General features: G+C 40.4%; 1 protein-coding gene across 2 annotated transcripts in view; it reads left to right on the forward strand.

Moving 5' to 3' along the window:
• The window catches only part of LOC134798373 (cartilage oligomeric matrix protein-like), a 37,964-nt gene extending 17,643 nt beyond the window's left edge, over positions 1–20,321 (forward strand). Inside the window, exons 2-21 of one of the 2 annotated variants that reach the window (XM_063770787.1) lie at positions 3,900–4,067; positions 4,635–4,831; positions 5,503–5,740; positions 6,759–6,929; positions 10,056–10,172; positions 10,545–10,661; positions 11,092–11,211; positions 13,570–13,758; positions 14,184–14,309; positions 14,546–14,781; positions 15,038–15,190; positions 15,575–15,781; positions 16,117–16,285; positions 16,706–16,883; positions 17,056–17,231; positions 17,822–17,927; positions 18,068–18,277; positions 19,018–19,201; positions 19,584–19,821; positions 20,187–20,321. In XM_063770787.1, coding sequence (XP_063626857.1) covers positions 3,900–4,067; positions 4,635–4,831; positions 5,503–5,740; positions 6,759–6,929; positions 10,056–10,172; positions 10,545–10,661; positions 11,092–11,211; positions 13,570–13,758; positions 14,184–14,309; positions 14,546–14,781; positions 15,038–15,190; positions 15,575–15,781; positions 16,117–16,285; positions 16,706–16,883; positions 17,056–17,231; positions 17,822–17,927; positions 18,068–18,277; positions 19,018–19,201; positions 19,584–19,821; positions 20,187–20,272 — 3,386 coding nt within the window. In that variant the 3' untranslated portion in view covers positions 20,273–20,321. The remainder of the gene's footprint in view (positions 1–3,899; positions 4,068–4,634; positions 4,832–5,502; positions 5,741–6,758; positions 6,930–10,055; positions 10,173–10,544; positions 10,662–11,091; positions 11,212–13,569; positions 13,759–14,183; positions 14,310–14,545; positions 14,782–15,037; positions 15,191–15,574; positions 15,782–16,116; positions 16,286–16,705; positions 16,884–17,055; positions 17,232–17,821; positions 17,928–18,067; positions 18,278–19,017; positions 19,202–19,583; positions 19,822–20,186) is intronic. The other variant, XM_063770789.1, reaches the window with a different exon arrangement.
• The last annotated feature ends 1,567 nt before the right edge of the window (positions 20,322–21,888 follow it).

Consider the following 21,888-nt stretch of genomic DNA (forward strand, 5'->3'; position numbering starts at 1 on the left):
TATTTATAAAATCAACTCACTCTTGGCATTCTTATAAGTTTGGCCGTCATCTACATACAGGTGGAAAAACCTTTCTTCATTTTAGCCACAGTGGTTTCGGAAATAAGAGAACGGTCAATTTACGCTTATTTTCTTAAATGGCTTTAAAACTTTCTATCTACAAATTATAAAATAATTCTGTTTTGAGGTTTGAGGTACAGAACTTATCCTTCTAATTAGTGACATACATTCTTAAGCATATTTTAGCACTGAGTATAATCGACTCTGGCACTCTTACTCTCAAATACATACTATATAAATATGTACACCTACCTACTAAACATTCGTTCGTTGCATATCAACAACTGTAGGTATGACGTTACGATCGTAATCATAATATTAACGTGCTTAAAGCTGTCTCCATATAAAGCGAGAGAATCGGCACGAAAGGAGAACTAAGCGTGGGCAAGCTTTACCAAATATAGCGCTGCTTGCAGTCTTAAACTTATTTGAATATTATATTACGTGGAATAAATTAAAATTCTGGTGCTTGGACGAGTAAAATAGTGTATTTCGAGTCGAAAGCAGCTGTTACAGAGTAGCAGGGACTTAGTGCCGTATTGTTAGGTAGCCGGTAGGTATAGTTAATTAACACCAACTTCCTCTATAGGTAGGTATAGTTGTCATTGGGTTATATTGAAGTGAAAAATATGCTCTAAGATATAGAGAATGTGAAGCCCTACAGTTCCCTCGAATAAGCAAGAGTGATAGAGAGGCGGATAACGCAATTTAGATTTTCCATTTTCACGATGGGCCCTCTGAATACGGTTCTACTTAATTTAAATGGGCACACGTGCATGATCAGGCATTTTTGACCAACTTGTTTACTCCGATATACCAGGAAGGCTCTACCCTCTATCTCTATAATGTGAATAAATTACAATAACTTACCTAATTTCTGTAATATTCGGAAAAACTCCATTTGTATTTATTTATACCCTCAGATCAAAATATAAAAACAAAAATCATAACACGAAAGAAAGATAAGTAAGAAACAACATAATTAGGTCGATTCCCCACAACTTATTACTACCAGGATTTGTTGAGGGCATTCTCTAGGGACAAGTCGCTGCCGCTATTTGTGCTCACTGACTCAGCGCGGCTTCGTTCCTTTATTCAGTTTTCCTTGCCGTTAGATCAATAGTACTCTTATAATATGGACTTCAATCGCTAGGAGAATTAATTGAGTCTTATTGGATGGATCTCTATTGTTTCCCATAAAATTTTAAGTCATAATTGTATTGTCTGTCCGCATTTTCGTTAGTCATAATTTGGTTTTTCTCAGAAACGCGTAACTTTTCAGGATTGCCTTAAAACAAACCTAATCTAACCTATCTATACTATCTATAGGATAACATTACGAAATTCCTGAAAAGTTCACGGTGTCAGAATTATGACTAATGATAATCTGACAATCATTACATTATGACTTATTAGTAGGTACCAGGATTTGTTGAGGGCATTCTCTAGGGACAAGTCGCTGCCGCTATTTGTGCTCACAGACTCAGCGCGGCTTCGTTCCTTTATTCAGTTTCTTTGCTGTTAGATCATTCATTACATAGTGGTTATAATCGGGACTTCAATCGCTTGGTTAGTTAATTGAGTCTTATTGGATGGGTCTCTATTGTTTCCCATACAGTTTTAAGTCATAATGTATTGTTTGTCCGCATTTTCGTTAGTCATAATTTGGTTTTTCTCAGAAACACGCAACTTTTCAGGATTGCCATAATTAAAACAAGACCTAACCTAACGATAACCTTACGAAAATCCTGAAAAGTTAAAGGTTTCAGTATTATGACCAGTGATCGTACATTTTCCAGCACTTTTGGTGCACGAAGTGTTGTTAACGGAATTGGTATAAATAATTTCAACCCTAATGATTAATTAGCGTTTATTACGTTGATATTAACCTTAATTTACCATTTCAGCTGAAATTATCTATACCAATTCCGTTAACACCACGCGAATCGATTTGGTGCAGCGGAGTGGTGTTGACGCAATTGGTATAAATAATTTCAAGTTTTGTGAACGTCACGAATAAATATCTTTTATCTTTATCTTATCTAACACCACTCTGCTGCACCAAAAATGCTGGAAAATGTACGATCACTGATTAAGACTAATGATAATCTGACAATCATTACATTATGACTTTCAATAATTATGTCAAACAAAGGGATCTGTTATTGGGTAGATATTTTTATTGAGGCCGGAGCCCCACTGCTGCGCACGCTACATCCACGGCCCACGTTTTAATACAAACCGTGGGCAAGCCCACGAAATTTTGTATAGGAACGTGGGTCGTGTACATAGCGTGCGCAGCAGTGGGGCTCTATACGAAAGAAATCGTATAAAGTCAGAACAGAAGCAAAAGTAGCTAGAAGCGATTAAGGTGATTATGATATCAAAACAGGTTTGTTGTTCAGAGAATAAGAGCGTGTGTAGATCATTTTGATTTTGGCCATAATTGCTGGTTATGGGTAACGATGTTGACGATTCTTTGTAATACTGAAATAAGGAGAACAATCGAAAGCTACGACTGAAATAGGTACAGGAAATAACATACTAAAAAGCTATCAAGACATCTTCATTTCATCGTGTAGCTTTTTGGTGCAACTTGTAAAGAGAATAGGTAGAGGCCTATCTTTGCATTCCCTAATATTGTTTGTCATAATGATCAGTTGTCCTAACACTAAACCTAACCTAACCTACTTTTCTGGTAGCGGTTCGTTTTTGCGAGGGTCGCAGTTCTAACCTAACCTACCCCACTTTTCTGGCAGTAGTTCGTTTTCGCGAGGGTCGCAGTACTAACCTAAATTGATCGTTAGGGCATGTGCCCATTAGGACCAACCAGTTAGGGCAAGTGACTAGGAGAAACGTTATTAGGGATTCAGAAGGACACCCAGTATATTGTTGTCTCGGAAATCTTTCGGTTTTGACCAAAGTTCTTAATTAGCCTAGCGGAAGTTTATGCTGTTGGTATTATTCTCCAATACTGTTCACATTTTTTATATGGAGTTGTTACATAATAAAGGTACTTCCTCTGACCAGTTTATCCACCAGCTGATCAATTAAAATAAAAGCTAACAGTACCGCACGTATTTGCTCTCGAATCCCGTAAGTTGCAATTAAAGGTGCGCGTACGACGCGTAACGGTGCGCGCAAAAACTAGCGCCTCCCTTCTACGGTCTTCCTGGTGGGACATGCGATGTTGACGCATCACGGCGCTAACCTGTCAATACGGCAAATCTAAAGAGCCCAGTTATGTTGGAATGCTGAATTAAGGCTGATTTAGACGGCGCGCGAACTCGCATGCGATTTTAGTTACATTGCGGACTGTTGGTTACGTCCAATTCAACCGACCGATCAAAACCCGCAATGTAATGAAACTCGCATGCGAGTGCTCGCATCGTCTAAATGAGCCCTTATATGTAGATTGTTGTGTAGAGGGCGAACAATCCGCAAATTATACCGTAAACCAGGGCAAGCCAACATGGCAATCATCAACAAACGGAAAGAAATAAAAAGCCGGACAAACCTTGAAGATAGATCCCTTGGTTTCAACTTCTGAATCACTGGTCCCCAAGTTGACGATAATTTGTACCTGTCTTCCCTGTTGAAATTTTTCGGGTGTATTTTAATCAGATTGGGGAAATCCTGAAGAAAGGCCAGGTCAAGAGCACCCTAAACCGGCGAGCGTGTATGAGGAATGTTATGAGAGTGAATGAAGCGAAAGAGGTATGTCAGGATCGTAGTAAGTGGAAATCCGTGGTTTCTGCCTACACCTCCGGGGCATAGGCGTGTTTATATGTATGTATGTATTTTAATTCGGGTGTTTATGAACCTATTTCATATTCCAGAGGCCACAAACAACGCGATTGCTGCAGCATTATCGGCGCAGAGCGGCGGGGAAGTAGCCATCGTCCTCCGACCACACGCCAAAGGAATCAGGAGGGCAGACTTACTGCATGTGAAGGGCGAGGACGATGATTCCGTCTCGCTCTATTACAACAGGAAGAGCCATAAGGGTGAGTAATAACATTATTGTCAATTTTATTTCTTAATTATAGGGAGCTGGGTAAAGGTGAAGGAGACTGAATCATGATTCCTGATTAAGGTTTTTAGTGAGGTTACAACCACACTTCATTCTTATGCCTTCGCTGCTTGCTTTGGAGCTGATTTCACATATGAATAAAAATAAAATAAAAGAGCGAGGCGATCAAGCTCTCTCGCTCATTTATAAAGTGCTTACAAGAGCTAGAGTTAGACCAAGAAAAATCTGCAGCGATTTTGATAGCCCACGCAGTGCAAGTGTTATTTTAAACGTAAAACTTCTATAAATTTATGACGTATAAATAACACTTGCACTGCGCGGGCTATCAAAATCGCTGCAGACTTTTCTTGGTCTAACTCTATTAGGGACAATAATAATACAATTGTTAGATATAAGGTACCTTATTTAATGAAATTACAAAGGGGAGGGTTTAAACATCCTAGCCGTACTTGAAATTTCTACTGTCGATGAATCTTACTTGACGATCTGCTAGATAATATTGGTAATGTCTTTTGATCGCAATATTTTCTTCATATTTCAGTTTCACTAGAGAGCCTATATGGCGGTCACCTGAAGTCGGTGTCCTGGCTTCTAGGCTCAGACACCAAGAGCGTCCTGACTCTTGTAGTGTCTCCGAACCAAGTGAAGCTCCTAGTGGGCTGCAAACCTCTGCATCATCATGCACTGCCTGGGAGATACGATCTGTTGACGCTGCTTGCGAATGACAAGTGTAGATTGGTGAGTATTATTTAGTTCAGGTGGACTGATGACCTGGTAAAGGTCGCGGGAGTCCGCTGGATGCGGGTGGCGCAAGACCGGTCATTGTGGCCCTCTTTGGAGGAGGCCTATGTCCAGTAGTGGACGTCCTCTGGCTGATATGATGATGATGATGATGATTTAGTCCTCCTGGGAATGCCCTTCTCCATGGTGATCGATAATCTGGAGTTAGTGGCTTAAAAACTAAGAGTATTTTGACTAATCTATGACATCATTATCCTCAGATACTTGCAGACAAACAGAATACCAATTTTTTTTCATAGCCCGTTATAGTGTCCCACTGCTGGGGAGAGGCCTCTCCCCTTGATCCCCTCAACTCCCGTGAACGAGAGAATGATACCAATAAAATAAAATAAAAGTATAATAAATATACCAATAAAATAAAAAAAATCAAGAAGGTGGAGTCTCCTAATAGGTAGGTATACAAAGACCACAGAAAGACTATTCGGATGTCACACATAGACAAGTTTAGGTACTCATCTGTTGCTTTTCTTCAGTTTCATCTGTCCGTTGTCTATAGTCTTTGCAAGTTTTTGATCCACTACTATATTCACTCTGGTTTCCTTGAACTTTAATTCTTCATTCTATTGGCGTTTAATATTTTAATAACAACTGTATATTTCCATTTATAGTACCACGAAGAAAACGCCCCAGTAGAAATCTACGGCAACGAACGCGCAGCTCTCGACGCGCTCAACTGCAACCCCGACAACCCCCTAGTCAGTGTCGATAACTCCGACATGGTGGATGTGCGACACTTGGACGACATGCTGGGGGACGACTACAGGGCCAACGCCATCGACAACGGCGTGCTGCCTACCCCTGGCCCACCGAGGGGGGACATACCGTCTACTGATATTGATTGTGATGGTAAGAGATTTAGTTCAGTTAGATCAGATATTAATGAATAGGGAATAACGTAAGTCATTATACATAGGTATGGAAATCAGTACATTGGAAAACAAGAAGCAAATACCTACTGATGGCAAGACATTTATCAATCAATCAAAGCATTTATTTTCAGGCTACTAAGGCCCATAGATACATACATACCTTACTAACTAACATATATATACAATAATAAAAATCTAATCTAAGTCTCTTAATAAGTAAGTATCTTTATAAGTCGAATGAGGAGATCCACAGGACCAAGGTCATTTAAATAGCTTAGAGAGCTTATTCATTATAAAACAGTGTACTAGGCACATTTTTCTAAGAGCCTATAGTCGCTCCAACCGGAAACAAGCAACCGGGAGGCAAGGCAACGCCAGGTCATAATAACTAAAGCAAATCAAACTATCATAAGATACATTTTAAACAAATCAGCAATAGGTTTCGGCACTTATGGGTTGTACACATACCAATGACACACACACACATGTCTTTTGTCACCCTTACCCACTAATTAAAGTAAAGTTAAAGTACCATCCCGAATCGTATCTGACACAAATGTCTTCATTAGCCAATGTAGGTAATTGGCTGCACTGATGTTATTTCGTCAGGTACATTTTGGACCGAGGGTAACCATCCTGAAGCGGCCATCCTAAATACCTCACTATTCCTAAACAGTATCACATTCTGTTGAGACGACAACGGTTTCACTCACTTGAATTTCACTGACTGACTCACTGAGGAAGGACCCCCGACGGGCCCGAAACATGTCACCAATAGCGACTAAAAATTCAAGTGAGTGAAACTGTTGTCGTTTAAACAGTTTAACCTCGTATGTCCCCGTGTACTTGTACAAGTACAAATTAAATTCGAGTTTTGAAGTCATATAGAAATAAAAGAAAGTACCAAATTCAGAAGCGCCAAAATTGCCCTGGGTTAGTACGAGGTTAAAATATGTCTCACGAAAGTTTAATTTCGAGTATCACATTCTTTTCAGACCGTGTGATCCGCCAGCTAGAACTCCTCTCCCAGACGATAAACAAGCTACGCAACGAGATCGCAGACCAGAAGGGCACCATCGACAGTCTGAACCGACAGCTGCGGGAGTGCTGCCATCGCCAGCCCACACCGACGGTTGAGCGCTGCACCGACTCCTCCTGCTACCGCGGTTAATACTTCTTCATTGTCTTCATAAAGGATTTTCTTTTTTCTTTCATAATGTCCTCAAATTTTATGTCTGCAGTTTCAACTGCATCATAGTTTTAACATTAAGGGACCACCGTCCCACCTGGTTCTGTGCCACTGGCACCGCACATAAGTTCACATAACCATCTGTCAACATCATTGTAGTCCTTAAGCTTGCATAAAAAAATACGGCTCTCTCAGTATTTAACGTTAGTCAGTTCTTTCATGGTACAGTCGCCGTCAGATATATCGGAGCGGTCCAGGTGCTCAAAAATATCTGAACACGCACTCTAACGCCTTGACAATAGAGGCGAGACACCTTAGCAGCTCCCATATATTTGATGGCGACTGTAGGTACGTGGTGCAACAAGCTTTTGCTATTGTGGTTAGATGAAGTTTAGACTCAGCTAGGTATCTATAAAAATAGCTCACTCCGAGCTTAGAGTTTGAAACCAAATCATTATTCCACCAACTTGGACATATAATTGTGATGCTCTATTGTTTTTTTATGTTTTTGAGGTATTGCGTTTGCGTGTTCATTAATTATCCATTGACTCCATTGTCGATCAAGTGCAAAGAAAGAAGGACCAAAATTAACCTAAGTATGTCCTAATGTTGACCCGGTAGCGTTTGCTTAAAATAGTGTCTGTCGAGTCTGTTAAAGTTAAAAGGAAGTTTAAAAAAAGTTAGGTATTAAATTTTTTAAAAAAGATCAAAGTGCTCCGAGAAATTTCATTAAACGAGGGCTTCATTCCTACTATTCCTAGTAATCGTACCTAGAACTATATTTGTACTTAACTTTTTTATTTCTTGTAATAAGTAATGTTTGTGTTTTCTTCAGTTTGCTTCTTAGTTCTTATTTCAAATTTATCTTCACGGTTACAGTCGGCTCACGAAAATGTTGAGCACTTTTGAGTGAAAACTTCAAAAATTTAGGAGTTTTTAGTTCAAAATAACAATGTTCTCAGTTCTGCTCCACATTTTATGAGCCCACTGTAAGGATACAAAGGTAATCAAGCAACTTAATGTAATTGTGTGGGTGTTATTAAACAATTCGCTTATCACAACGCGTTTCATTTCACCTCTACAGAATCTGCCTACAGAGTTACTCGTACTTTTGCCCACGTAAAATTGTTACGAATAACGTGAAGTTGCTTGATTAGCCTGAGTTCATGAATATGTATGGTCACAAATATAGTGGGGCCGGTAACTCCGTAGGCAAATTTGAATTTGTCCCTTCGAATTGCGACCTCAAATTGTTTTGGACGCGCTTGATTGAGTGAGAGGTAATAATTTACTCATGAAAGGTTTGGCAACTGAAATGTAGTATTTACTTGGCCATATCCTAAAGCATATTAACAGCCGTGATTCACTAAGACTACATTATTTAGGTATTATAGTCTGTGCGGAAATAGAAGAGTCGTGAAATGTATGGGTTCCAATACATTCTACGACTCTTCTCTTTCCGCACATACTCTAATCTATTTTATTGATGTAGACAAGAACAAAATTTTATTAATTATTTAAGGGAAACGTCCCAGTGCTCGACACGCTGACGTGAGTGACGAGAACTTGTACCTTAATGAGTGAGGCCGGATTCGAACCGGCGTCTTCAGTTTTAAGGATGACTCACGTTAGACCTTCCGGTGCATCGTTTTCTATGGAAAGCTTCACGTGAACGCCTGTCATGCCATAAAAAAGTAAGCTCCGGAAGCTCCGACCCGGACACGGCTCGATCTAACGTGAGTCATCCTTTACACTGTCCCAGGGATATTTGGCTTTTTATACATTTTGTACGAAATTACGTGTGCAATGGCGCGATATCGCCTCGCGGTACTCGAGGGGTTAATAAAAGAATTTCATTTGCTCTATAGTTTTATGATCATGATTTGACGAGCAAAATGAAGCACTGTGCTGCAGTGACCAAGTGTGTATTATGTGACCATAAACTGCGAGCCGTGAGAGTTCATCAAATATAGGTATCTAAGGATTACACAACTTTACCCATTTCGTAGATGAGTTTTCCTTGCACGTTTAATGACATCAAAAACCGGTCAAGTGCGAATCGGACTCACGTTCCAAGGGTTCCGTACATAAGTCCGACTCACGCTTGACTGCACATTTCTAATAGGTTTTCTTGTCATCTATAGGTAAAGTACTATTTTGTGCATTTTTTTCAAAATTTTAGACCCAGTAGATTCAGAGATAAAGGGGGGGAATGCCTGGTCGGACAGACAGACAGACGCACGAGTGATCCTATAAGGGTTCCGTTTTTCCTTTAGAGGTACGGAACCCTAAAAGTATTAAAGTAGGTGAAGATCTCGTATGAAAGCTCTTTATACTTCTCGCATCGAACGATGGTCCCTATTTCAGTTATTTTTTTTTATGGAGTATCTGTCACATGAAATGTTTGTAGACATTTTTTGGAAGTTTAGAACATTCGTTTAAGTATTTAGAAATGTAACAAAATACCTACGGTAAAAACATATTTCATCAATTATTAGAGTTCCGTACCTCAAAAGGAAAAAACGGAACCCTTATAGGATCACTCGTGCGTCTGTCTGTCTGTCCGACCATTCCCCCCCCCCCCCACCCCTTTATCTCTGAAACTACTGGGCCTAAAATTTTGAAAAAAATACACTAAATAGTACTTTACCTATAGATGACAGGAAAACCTATTAGAAATGTGCAGTCAAGCGTGAGTCGAACTTATGTACGGAACCCTTGGAACGCGAGTCCGACTCGCACTTCGTTTTTTTTTAAACCACTAGACTTATATTGACCGGGATATGGACCGTGATAGTATTGTTTTTGACCTCCCGATATTTCGACGCAGTCACATGCATTTTGTCCCGGTCGATATAAGTCTAGGGAAACTAACCGCGAATTATTCAAAACTGTTCTTGATAGAACCGTCATATTAGGGACCATTATTAGAGGATAAGTCTTCGCACGCAATGTACCAAAAACCCTCCATTTACTTTATTCGAGTAATAACGAAAATGGAGTCTATATGATGCGTGAACGGAACCACCCGACATCATAATGTATTTGAAATGGCCCAAATACTTCTTAACCTGTTTGAAGCCTTATTGATTTTACATGGCAGGAGTGGATTGCCGGAACACCGCCACAGGCATAGCTTGCGGGCCCTGCCCGCCCGGCACGGAGGGCGACGGGCGCCGCTGCCGACCCGTCACCTGCGACAGGCGACCTTGCAGTAATGGTAAGGAATACGCAGCTCAAACGCACATCGATCAACCCACAACGCCTACAACACCTACAACGCCTAGAGAAGAAGACCCTGCAAAATTTAGAAGACAACTGCTTTGCTGGTGTAGAATTAAAATCCTAGGAGCGATGTTTTAATTTTTTTAAATGTTGGGGGTGAAAAAAAGGGTGTTGGTTGGTTTAAGAAGTAAAAATATCCGTGTAGCTAACGATGAATGTGCTTTTGAATTTTTACATATTTCGTTTAAGAATCTTAGTCTTCATTTATATTCCATGAAATTGTATTTAATTTCAATTTGTATTTAACTTTTCACTCATCACAAAAAAGTGAAACGCATAGTTTTGTAACCATTTTTAAATACTTTAGGTGAATATTGCACGGACACGGCGGAAGGTTTCCGGTGCGCTAGATGCCCTGGTCGTCAGACCAGCGACGGACGAACTTGCCACACCGCCTGCAACCCCAATCCTTGCTTTGAAAGACGTAAGTCATTGACAGTGTATTAACCGATTGGATGAATATTGCACGGACACGGCGGAAGGTTTCCGATGCGCTAGATGCCCTGGTCGTCAGACCAGCGACGGACGAACTTGCCACACCGCCTGCAGTTTCAATCTCTGCTTCGGAGGAGTACCTAAGTTTATCCATGTTATTAATTGAATAGTGGAAGGATAAGCACAACTGTAAGTTCCAGTGTCAGTCCAGGCCGAATTGAGTGCAACTACTATACTTCTGGCTGCAAGATACCCCAAAAATATAGGCAGTATGTAAAATACAATTATTGATTTTTCGAAAGAAAACTGTGGAAATGTTTTTCAATTGCAGATTTTAAAAACACGAACATAGCAATGGTGTATTGCTTACCTTGTTTACTTCTAGAAAACGATATTTACCTACCTAAGTTTACTTCTAGGCGTGCCTTGTCAAGACTTGCCCGACGGCGGATACCGCTGCGGGCCATGTCCGCCTGGTTACCACGGGAACGGCGTGCAGTGCTACAGGAGGTCGTGTTCGCAGATCAAGTGTTTTGAAGGTTAGTTGCATTGTCAGTTGCTGAGGATATAGGAGATTCATCGTTCAACTGAAATAATCATTGCTGGATAAATGTTTGTTAGGCTCTTCATGAAGACAAGTCAAAGGCCAAGTCAAGGCCTTTTGATTAAGGTGGTGGTACTGGTGCTCGACGCGGTCCCAGTACATCTCATCTTGAAACTTAAGTCATTGTTAATAGAGGTGACAGCAGGGTGTCATCTATTGGCCATTAGCATATCGAGCACTAGTATCACCACCTTATGTCCTTTATTGGAGTAAAAGGGGGTAATAACGGAAAGTCAATTCGAGAATTATAAACTAATAAGACAAGAGTTATTTTGTCGGGTCTAGGGATTGCAATCCGGTCTGGTTTTGAATCCGGCCGGATCCGGCCGGATTTTGGCTTCAATCCGGCCGGATTTTGGCCTGAATCCGGCGGATCCGGCCGGATCCGGCCGGATTGGTATTGCGGATAAAAATTTCATCAAGTCACGTATTTTATTATGTTTTTTAGCGTTAATATGCGAAGTTAAGGATATTTTTAATGGATTAATAAATCGGCTGTTTTAAGTTTAAAATGTCAACGTTTTTAATACTTTACCACTAAGTCTTAACCCCTAGCCACTAAGTTTTAACGACCGGTCTACTAGTGGGTAGTGACCCTGCCTGTGAAGCCGATGGTCCTGGGTTCGAATCCCAGTAAGGGCATTTATTTGTGTGATGACACAGATATTTCTTTCTGAGTCTTGGTTGTTTTCTATGTATTTAAGTATTTATATATTATATATATCGTTGTTTGAGTACCCACAACACAAGCCTTCTTGACCTTACTGTGGGACTTAGTCAATCTGTGTAAGAATGTATTATAATATTTATTTATTTATTATTTATTTCATCATCATCATCTCAGCCATAAGACGTCCACTGCTGAACATAGGCCTCCCCCTTATTTATTTATTTAAGTCTTATTACAATAATCAATCTCACAAATGAAATCTTTTTTTTCTCTTAAAATATCTATAGCCCAACCCACATTTCCCACAAAAAGGTGCTTTCAATTCAACCATTTTAGTTTGAGTAAACAAAATCAATGAATGTGCATACCTATACAAGTATACATTAAAATATTTAAGTATTCACACAAAACATTTAACATTTTTAACGGGATAAGTTCGCCTTTATACACATTTACTGTATTCTCTCTGTGTTATGTACTTGTTTTCTGCAATAAAGTGTTTACTACTACTACTACTACATTTTCCCGCTTTATTTAGTAGCATAATAATAACAAAATAACATATAAATAATAATAATAAATTAAAAAATAGGACAATTAATATTATAGGACATTTTTACACAAATTGACTAAGCCCCACGGTAAGCTCAAGAAAGCTTGTGTTGTTGGTACTCAGACAACGATATACATAATATACAAATACTTAAATACATAGAAAACAACCATGACTCAGGAACAAATATCAGTGCTCATCACACAAATAAATGTCCTTACCAGGATTCGAACCTAGGATCGCGGCTTCACAGGCAGGGTCACTACCCACTAGGTCAGACCGGTCATCAAAAGTCAACATATATTCCTCTAATTACTTTTAATTCGACAAAACATTTAACTTAACTGCTGAAGTTTTATAAATATTTATTCATTAATTTTAAATGCAGTAACACTTATTATAACTGGGCTATAATGGTTTGTACAAAGTAAAACGAAAGAACATGTACATTAAATTACAATGTAACAACACATTAAATTGAATATAAACCAATCCAGTACTTACGGTGCACGGAAATCTCAACGCTACGACGACACATATTTCGTCGGCTAGAAGACTGGCGTCAATTATCAAACAAGTTTTTGTGTTGCTGTTTGCGAGCGAGAACATTCGAATATTGGCGAGAACTTTAAAATTTTAGCAGTGTTTTAAGCTGTTATTTTATATTTTAGCGCTTTAATTCTCTTTACCGGATCCGAGACCGGATCAGGTGAATTTTGCCGGATCCGGTATCTTGAGAAATTTGCCGGATCCGGCCGGATTACCGGATCCGCCGGACCGGATTGCAATCCCTAGTCGGGTCGTATCAGAATATGTAGAATATTAAATAAAAATACTTAAAAATTCAAATAGCGATTGCTTCAATGACAGCGTGGCTCTTAAATAAGTGGAAAATAAGTGAGTGAGGATAACTTTACCACTTCTATTTAAATGGAATTTATAATGCTCAGGTTACCATCTGATTATTATGACTAGAAAAAATCTTGAGCCGAGGTGAAATTAATCCTTTTGACAAGCTTATTAAGAGAGACTGACAAGTTTTTCTCATTGCATCAACATACTTGTTATAGGAGTACAATGCCAAGAAACCACCGCCGGCCCCCGTTGCGACGCCTGCCCTAGCGGTTACGACGGAGACGGCCAACGCTGCGAGCACGTCTGTGACACAAGGAGACCGTGTGGCGAGAGACGGTGCAGCCCTCTTAGAGAGAGCCCATTCTACGAGTGCGAGAGCTGCAGCAGGGGGTATGAGTGGAATGGTGAGTCATGACTAGAGATGAGTGATGTTGTTGGGGGCCCTGCTCTGGTAACGTAGACGGACAGCGCTGCGAGCACGTCTCCGATGTACGGAGACCGTGCAGTGACAGACGGTGCAGCTTTCTTACAGAGAGCCCTTTCTATGAGTGGGAGAGCTGCAGCAGATGATATGAATGGATTACTTTATTTCCACTATGTCATAATGGGCGTAACCATAAACGGAACATTTTAGAACTATTGCAACCCTCTCTATTCGAAATGTGGCCACTGAACTTTTAATGCAGTCGGCTATAGCCTATAATAGTTAATAATATGTTGCATTTCGGAGATATCTTCAAAAGACGCATTTACCGCAAGAGACGCATTTATCCCGGTTGACCTTATTCAAAAATATTTTAAAAAGTAAAAATAAAGGACTACGTTACAGCTGACAGCCAGCGGTGCGAGAACCTCTGCGACACACGCAGACCGTGCGGCGAGAGACGGTGCAGCCCTCTTAGAGAGAGCCCTTTCTACGAGTGCGAGAGTTGCAGCAGGGGGTATGAGTGGAATGGTAAATAATTGATCACCAACACCATCTGATATCCCGTCTAGATTGTAACGTCGATGATATTAGTTTGTTTTTGACTTTAAGAGGCAAATGACTAGCTGTGCAGAAAATATCGTCCGCGTTACGAGTACAAAAAGAACAGTAGAAATTAAATGACTACTCACTGTTCTAACTGCTCAGCTCTGTTACGTACTTAATCGTGTGTTGAATAATTATAATGTTTCCTGTTATTCTCCTAGGCCACTCCTGCGTCGACATGGACGAATGCGATCTGATCCGCCCCTGTGACGAACTAGTTTCCTGTCGCAATTTCGACGGGGGATTCGAATGCGGCCCGTGCCCTTACGGGTACACCGGCAGCCAGGGCTGGAGGGGCGCGGGCGACGAGCGCAGGAACGAACGTTGCGAGGATATTGACGAGTGCGCGGAGGGCCGGTCGAATTGTCAGAGGGGGAGGCTGTGTGTTAATACGCCGGTAAGGATCAATTCTTCTTGAATGAATGCTAATGCTAAAGAACTCATTATAAAAGAAAGTGTCTTAAAGCTACATCAGTTAAAATAACAAGGCGCGAGAGATGGTTGTAATAGGAATTTCGGACGGTTTTACCGCCAGAGGATAACTTTTAGTCAATACGTTGGCCGGTCTACAATGTTATTCCACGTAGACATTAATATATCAGTAATATGACAATTAATATATACCAGTACCTTAACATTGTCTTGTATTCTAGGGTTCATTTACATGCGTGCCATGCGGAGGGAACTACTACGTGAACACAAGCAGCTCGTGCTACGATTCTGATTTCCTCATCCAGCGCTGCGACGTCAACTATTGTCGGCAGTTCAACGCTGTTTGCGGCTATGGACAGAAGTGTGTGTGTGCCGTAAGTATCTGCAATTTTGATTGTTTTGAAAACACTTTTCCTATGGCTGTAAAGTCCAATCACAGCACGACACTTCCTGCCACAAAGATCGCAGGTGAAACGTATGCGTGTGTATGTGTGCTGCACCTCCGATCTCCGACGGCACACAGACCTCTATTTAATAAACTGTCGCTGCAACAATCATCTGTCAAGATGCTGTGGCCAATGATGTGGGCTTGCGCGGACAGGGCAGGCCCAGACGAAGATGACGGGATTACTTGACGCCTTCCGTAGCAGCTGGCCGGAAAAAGTGCAACAACGGGAGTCATGTAGATCTAGAGGAAAGCCTTTTGCCCAGTAGTGGAATACTGTGACAATATCTACAGTTGTAGTTTTTATTTTTAGATGGGTTACACCGGCAACGGAACCGTCTGCGGACGGGATTCAGATCTGGACGGTTATCCAGACCAACAACTCAACTGTCCGGAGACTCGTTGCAAAGCTGACAACTGTCCACACGTTGCCAACTCGGGACAAGAGGATGCGGATGGAGACGGCTTAGGAGACTCGTGCGACCCTGACGCGGACGGTGATGGCATTAATAATAATCCTGTAAGTTTCTGCTTAATGCTGTAGACCTATATGCTTATTTGAACATTTTATTAATCATCATAGAATCTACTGAATCTTAGCAGATACCATACGTTACTTGTATTCAAAGGTGTCTCCAAAGAAAAGAGTCGCCAGAGGCCTCAGAAATTGTGCTCCTTGAAGGTGTTAGTATCTGAGGAAATAGGGTCCCAAGAACTTGGTCCATGTCAGTGGCTTTTTTGTGCATTAAGTTTTACTGTTTTTCTGTTTGGGTAAACTAGTGCTTGCCTTATATGACAGTGTACCTAATTCTGAAAAAAATGAATAACCTAAAATTTTACTTATATTCCTCTTAGGATAACTGCTGGCTCAAATACAATCCGGACCAGATGAATCGCGACGAAGACCGAAGCGATCAGTTTGGTGATGCTTGTGATAACTGCCCGCGACTGTATAATCCAGACCAGGAGGACACAGATCGCGATGGACTTGGAGATCTATGCGACCCTGACATTGATAACGATGGTAAGAATAACATAAGGTTGTGTTAATTTCCTTATATTTATTTTAGTTAGTCAGTTACCTCATGAGTAGGTAATGTTGTGCTGTCTTTACTCTTCCGAACCGAAGACAAAATAGATCAGAATTATCAGGAATATTCACTCGATAACTTGCAATAGTTGCAATCATCCATTTTGACCCGTTAAGGGTATACCTACTGCATTAGCTGGAGCCATGCACTTCATGGCTCTAAGAAACGTAATCCCCTTAGATTGGGTATAAATATCATAATTTGAAAAGTTGGTTTGGTTGGTTGGTTGGTTGGATGGTTGGTTGGTTGATTGGTTGATTGGTTGATATTCCCAGAGTATTTAAAACAAAGGTACCTACTAACTAGTAAATTAAAGGTTAAAAGCTACTAAACTTACTTTTTGTACAAATCAGGTATCGCAAACCAAATTGACAACTGCCCTAAGAAGTACAACCCTCTCCAAGAAGATATGGACCAGGACCAAATTGGAGATGTTTGCGACAACTGCCCTCGTGTCCGGAACCCTTCTCAAGACGACTCTGACAAGGATGGCGTCGGCGACTCTTGCGACAGCGACGTTGATAGAGACTTGTGAGTAGTTGTCTTGATTCCCTGCATCAAGAGGATCTTAAGGATACCTATAAATGGACTGCTGTAATTGCTATAACTGTCCCAAGTTTTAATTATCTATGTCAAACGGCCTCTGAGAAAAACGCATTTAACCGATTCGCAAGACCGATGAGATCCCCTGTTTTGTGTCTAGTGACGGCGTGCAAGACGGTTTAGACAACTGTCCGAACCTACCGAACAGCGACCAGCAGGACAACGACAACGACGGCAAGGGCAACGCCTGCGACGACGACGACGACAATGACGGCATCCGGGACATTGACGATAACTGCCCGCTGATCGCTAATAGAGACCAAATAGATAGCAACGGTAAGAAAACATTTTTTATAGCCTAATTTAGTGTCCCACTGCTGGGCAAAGGCCTCCCCTCGTTTCCTCCACTCAACCCTGTAGTTTGTAGTTTTCCGCCAATTCGGATAAAATGCGTTCAAATCGTACCGACATCTTCTTTTCGGCCTGCCTGCACAATCTCATGATGGATGGTGACGGTGCTGGCCAAGAAAATTTATGGTGCTAAAAAAGAATGGAAAATAGTGATAATTTTGTATACTAATGTATATTACATAAAGTAAGAGATGTCTGAGTACAACGTGTTGTCTGATACTTTCTTATTTACTGCTCGAGATTTGCATACTATTTTTCTGTTCAACGGAGTCGGAAAAAGGCAACTTCGTTTAGCCCAAAGGGCCGAAAGTTGACGTTTTCCGGCTGGAGGGCATAGTTAATACAAAATAAAATATAAGTCCCATTGAGCGACTGGGAATAGAACCCTTGTGGATTTGGACAACGAGTATTTGATCTCTAATTAATACGTATTTATAGTCAAAATGAATGAAGACGAAGCGTGTCCACAAGTAGAAATAAATAACCATATTTATTTATGTTCCTTTAACTTTAAGGTAACGGAGTTGGTGACAAATGTGAAAACGACTTCGACGGAGACAACGTTGTCAACGAGAAGGACAACTGTCCTAACAATTCACAGATATACCGTACCGACTTCAGGTAAACATTAATCACATACCTACTCAGGTCGTATTTTATTTATAAAGGCTTATAACCCGTAATCTTGTTTGAGAGGTAGAGTTGCCTAGGCTGTACTTTGGATTGTGCAGTGCAGACAAACAAAATGAGTTAATTTTCAGACAATTCTTCCACGTCCGCCTGGACCCAGAAGGCGAGTCCCAACAGGACCCCAACTGGGAGCTCAGGGCCGATGGTGCCGAAATCATCCAGACCTTAAACTCGGATCCTGGGCTGGCAGTTGGCTATGATAGATTTGGAGGGGTGGATTTCGAAGGCACCCTGTTTGTGGACACACAGATAGATGATGACTACGTTGGATTTATCTTTGGGTATGAATGTTGTTATTATTGTTTATACTTACAACAGTAAAAATCTTTAAAAAGTACTCTTTTAATTCCTGGAACAAAAGATACATTGATTGGGTAAGATGTATAAAATCTAAGATAATTTTGTTCTTCGAATTTGACAGGTAAACGAGGTGGCGCTGTACAGCTCCATACATTTTGGGGTAACTCTGATTGTCAGAAGATGACGCTTGACAATTCAGTGACCGCAAAACATATGGCGCAGTATAGCGCCATCTGTCGGGCTAGCACATAATTGGCGCGACAGTCTCTCGCCGCGAGATATTACACTACCCGTCCCTCTTTAATTAATACAGTTAGAAAAAGACGGGTAGTATATCGCGCGGCGAGATACTGTCGCGAAAATCATGTGCTTGGCAGTAGGCTTTTGGATGTCAAACTAAGGGGCACGTTTTTTCCTTAGATTTGTCTTCTCTATTACAATCAATTCTCTTTGCTGGTACTGATGTCTTCAGTGGTTAGCTCTTCTCAAAAGTTTTACGCGTTCTCTTATCCATAAGAGATGATGGCTTCTTACCAAAGCCGGCCAACGAATTTAAAATCATATCTTCTCATATATTTTGCATTATATTATATCGTATGTTTGGTCCAATTAAATCCACCGCTCTCCTGTGATGTTATCGATTTCGTTCCTTTATGAATCTCTTATCCATTGAATTCATTGTCAAATCAAACAACATTACTTAAGCGTTTATGATTTCCAGTTACCAGAACAACAAACGCTTCTACGTAGTAATGTGGAAGAGGAAGACCCAAACGTATTGGCAGACGTCGCCATTCCGTGCGGTCGCCGAGCCCGGCATACAACTCAAACTCGTCAACTCCAAGACCGGCCCTGGAAGAATCCTGAGGAACGCGCTTTGGAATACTGAGTCTACTCCGGACCAGGTAATGGCTTTTGATATCAGCCGGGCTAGCACATGATATCTCGCGGCGAGATAGACTACCCGTTCCTCTTTAATTAACATAGAAAAATATGGGTAGTGTATCTCGCCGCGAGATACTGTCACGTTAATCATGTGCTAGGACGACAAACGTTAATTACTACGTAATAATATGGATGAGATACAGATATTGACCCATGCGTCTGCTCTGGTCGCTACTGCAATGGTCGCTATCGCTATACCGTACATATGGGTAAAATATGTCAACTCTTTGGGATTCCCCTGCGATGATCTTCCTTGCTCTGTAGAGGTAAGTATCTGACTTTTCAGTAAACAGTAATTATATTAACTATGCTTATTATACTCAATACTCAACATCTTTTTAGGTGGAGCTGCTGTGGAAAGACTCACGCAACAAAGGCTGGGAGGAGAAGACTGCTTACCGTTGGAGAGTGATTCACCGGCCTAAGATCGGTCTGATCCGCCTCAAGATATACGAGCAGGATCAACTGGTGGCCGACTCTGGGAACGTCTACGATCTCACGCTGAAGGGAGGCAGGCTTGGAGTGTTCTGTTTCTCGCAGGAGATGATTATCTGGTCGGACCTCGTCTATAGATGTAATGGTGAGTCTTTCTGTCACCTTGTGTCCCAGTCGCATCCGCACATTGATGTTTAGGTTTTCTGTTCCTCTGTCTTCGTAAGGTCTTCGACATCCTTATTTATGAGTAGGTAGGCATGTCATGAATTGTTACCAACTTTGAAACCTTACCGATCGGTTATCAACATTACACATTACATACATACACACATACATTACATAGAACATGCTATGTGCATTACATTTGATAGAATCAAAATAAAGTATTGATTTGATGTGGACGCGAAATCTCACAGTTGTACATGTCCAATTTCGACATGTACAACTGTCAGATTTCGCATTTGTGTCTCTTTCGTATCTCATACTAATTTATTTTGTATGTTGTTACAGATAAAATACCAACAAATATAGTATCGGAGTTGCCTCAACGACTTCACGAGAAATTCGAGGTAGACCACGACTTTGTATATCTGTAAATAAAACATGTTATATTAAGATATGTCGTCTAGTTCTGTACGGACATGATGGTCGTTTTTGTCTACATGACAGCGTGATAAAACGGTGTCCGTCACTTTCTATCCCGCGGAGTTAAAAAGTGACAGTTATTTTATCACGTGGATAAAGCGATCCGTACGCCTACTGATGTAATTTATTACAGTACTCGTAATGCTTAAACTCGTCACAAATTAGAAATCATGTTTCTCCCTTGACGCTGTTTAAATAGTACCTATTGTAATAGACTGATCTGACATTGAATCACTCTGAGACATTTGATTTTTTTAAATCTCTAAATGTAGACTAAAATGATTTATACAGCGATTTGGAGACGCTCACTGTTTAAGTGTAGCATAACGAATCTACCAAAAATATAAAATTTTGTAATGCGTTCAGATGAATCTTGAAACTAAAACTAACACAATTTTTTGTACCTTCGTCCAGCGTTACGTTACTCCTGAGTATGTTATTTTAAAAACTATCCGTGTTTGTAAGGATAGGTAACATACCTACTTAGTTACATTTAAATATTGTAAGTACAGAATATTTTTGTGTTCATTAATAAGAATTGTAAGTAACTTTGCATAGTGTAAGTTGAATAGTAATATATATATTTTTATACGCTATTTTGTTTTCTTATATCAACTAGAGATAGATATCCTAACTTCGGTTATACGACCGTCTCGTTTTTAAAATGAGAATAAACACAATGGAATGTCAAAATATGATTCAAATCTGACCACAATCTCAACCTCCTCACCTCCGTATTTAAAAAGCATCTAGGAAAAAGATAATTACCTATGTAATATACACAACTGTACGGTTACCATCAGTTTGTCACTGACATAAACGCCGTCGAGAACGTAATTTACTGTCTATACATCCCGTTTGCACTAATATGCGAGTGCGAGCGAGATGTATAGAAAGTAAACTAGTGGCTCTGTGAGCTGTAGACCTCGCGAGCAGAGCTTTAAATAACATGGAGCTTTAAATATAGTAAATTAAAAAAAAACAATACGAAATTTATGTGTAAAAAAATACAAAAAGTTATAATTATCCCAGCATACAATTACTGGGTATCGAACCCAGACCCTGTGTGCAAACAGAAAAAGCGAACGTTTACAAACTGAGCCAAATAGTTCTTAGATGGGTTGACGAAATTTAGCTACTCCTTCTCAAATTAAAATTAGTTAAAATTAAATATCTGAATACCTCCGAAACCAGCGAAATAAATTTTCTGAATTTTTGGCCATTTAATCTATAAACATATCTCAAAAAGAAAACACTCGTATGGTACCGATACCACTATTTGTTTAGGCGCGAGCTATCACGACTCCGCCATTTTAAAAAAATTCAAAAAACCGGACGGACAAAAAAAAAATATTTAGACATAGAATCCAGTCACAAAATTTCATGAGATTCGGTTAAGAATTGCGACCTGTAGAGGAGAACATCCGGACATACAAAAGCAAAATGCTCCAGTCGAAACTTAGACCTTCGCTACGCTCCGGTCAATTACGTTCTCGACGGCGTTTATGTCAGTGATAAACTGATGGTAACCGTACTGTATGGTTACCATCAGTTTGTCACTGACATA

The sequence above is a fragment of the Cydia splendana genome, chromosome 16 (genome assembly GCF_910591565.1).
Source record: "Cydia splendana chromosome 16, ilCydSple1.2, whole genome shotgun sequence".
NCBI lineage: Eukaryota > Metazoa > Arthropoda > Insecta > Lepidoptera > Tortricidae > Cydia > Cydia splendana.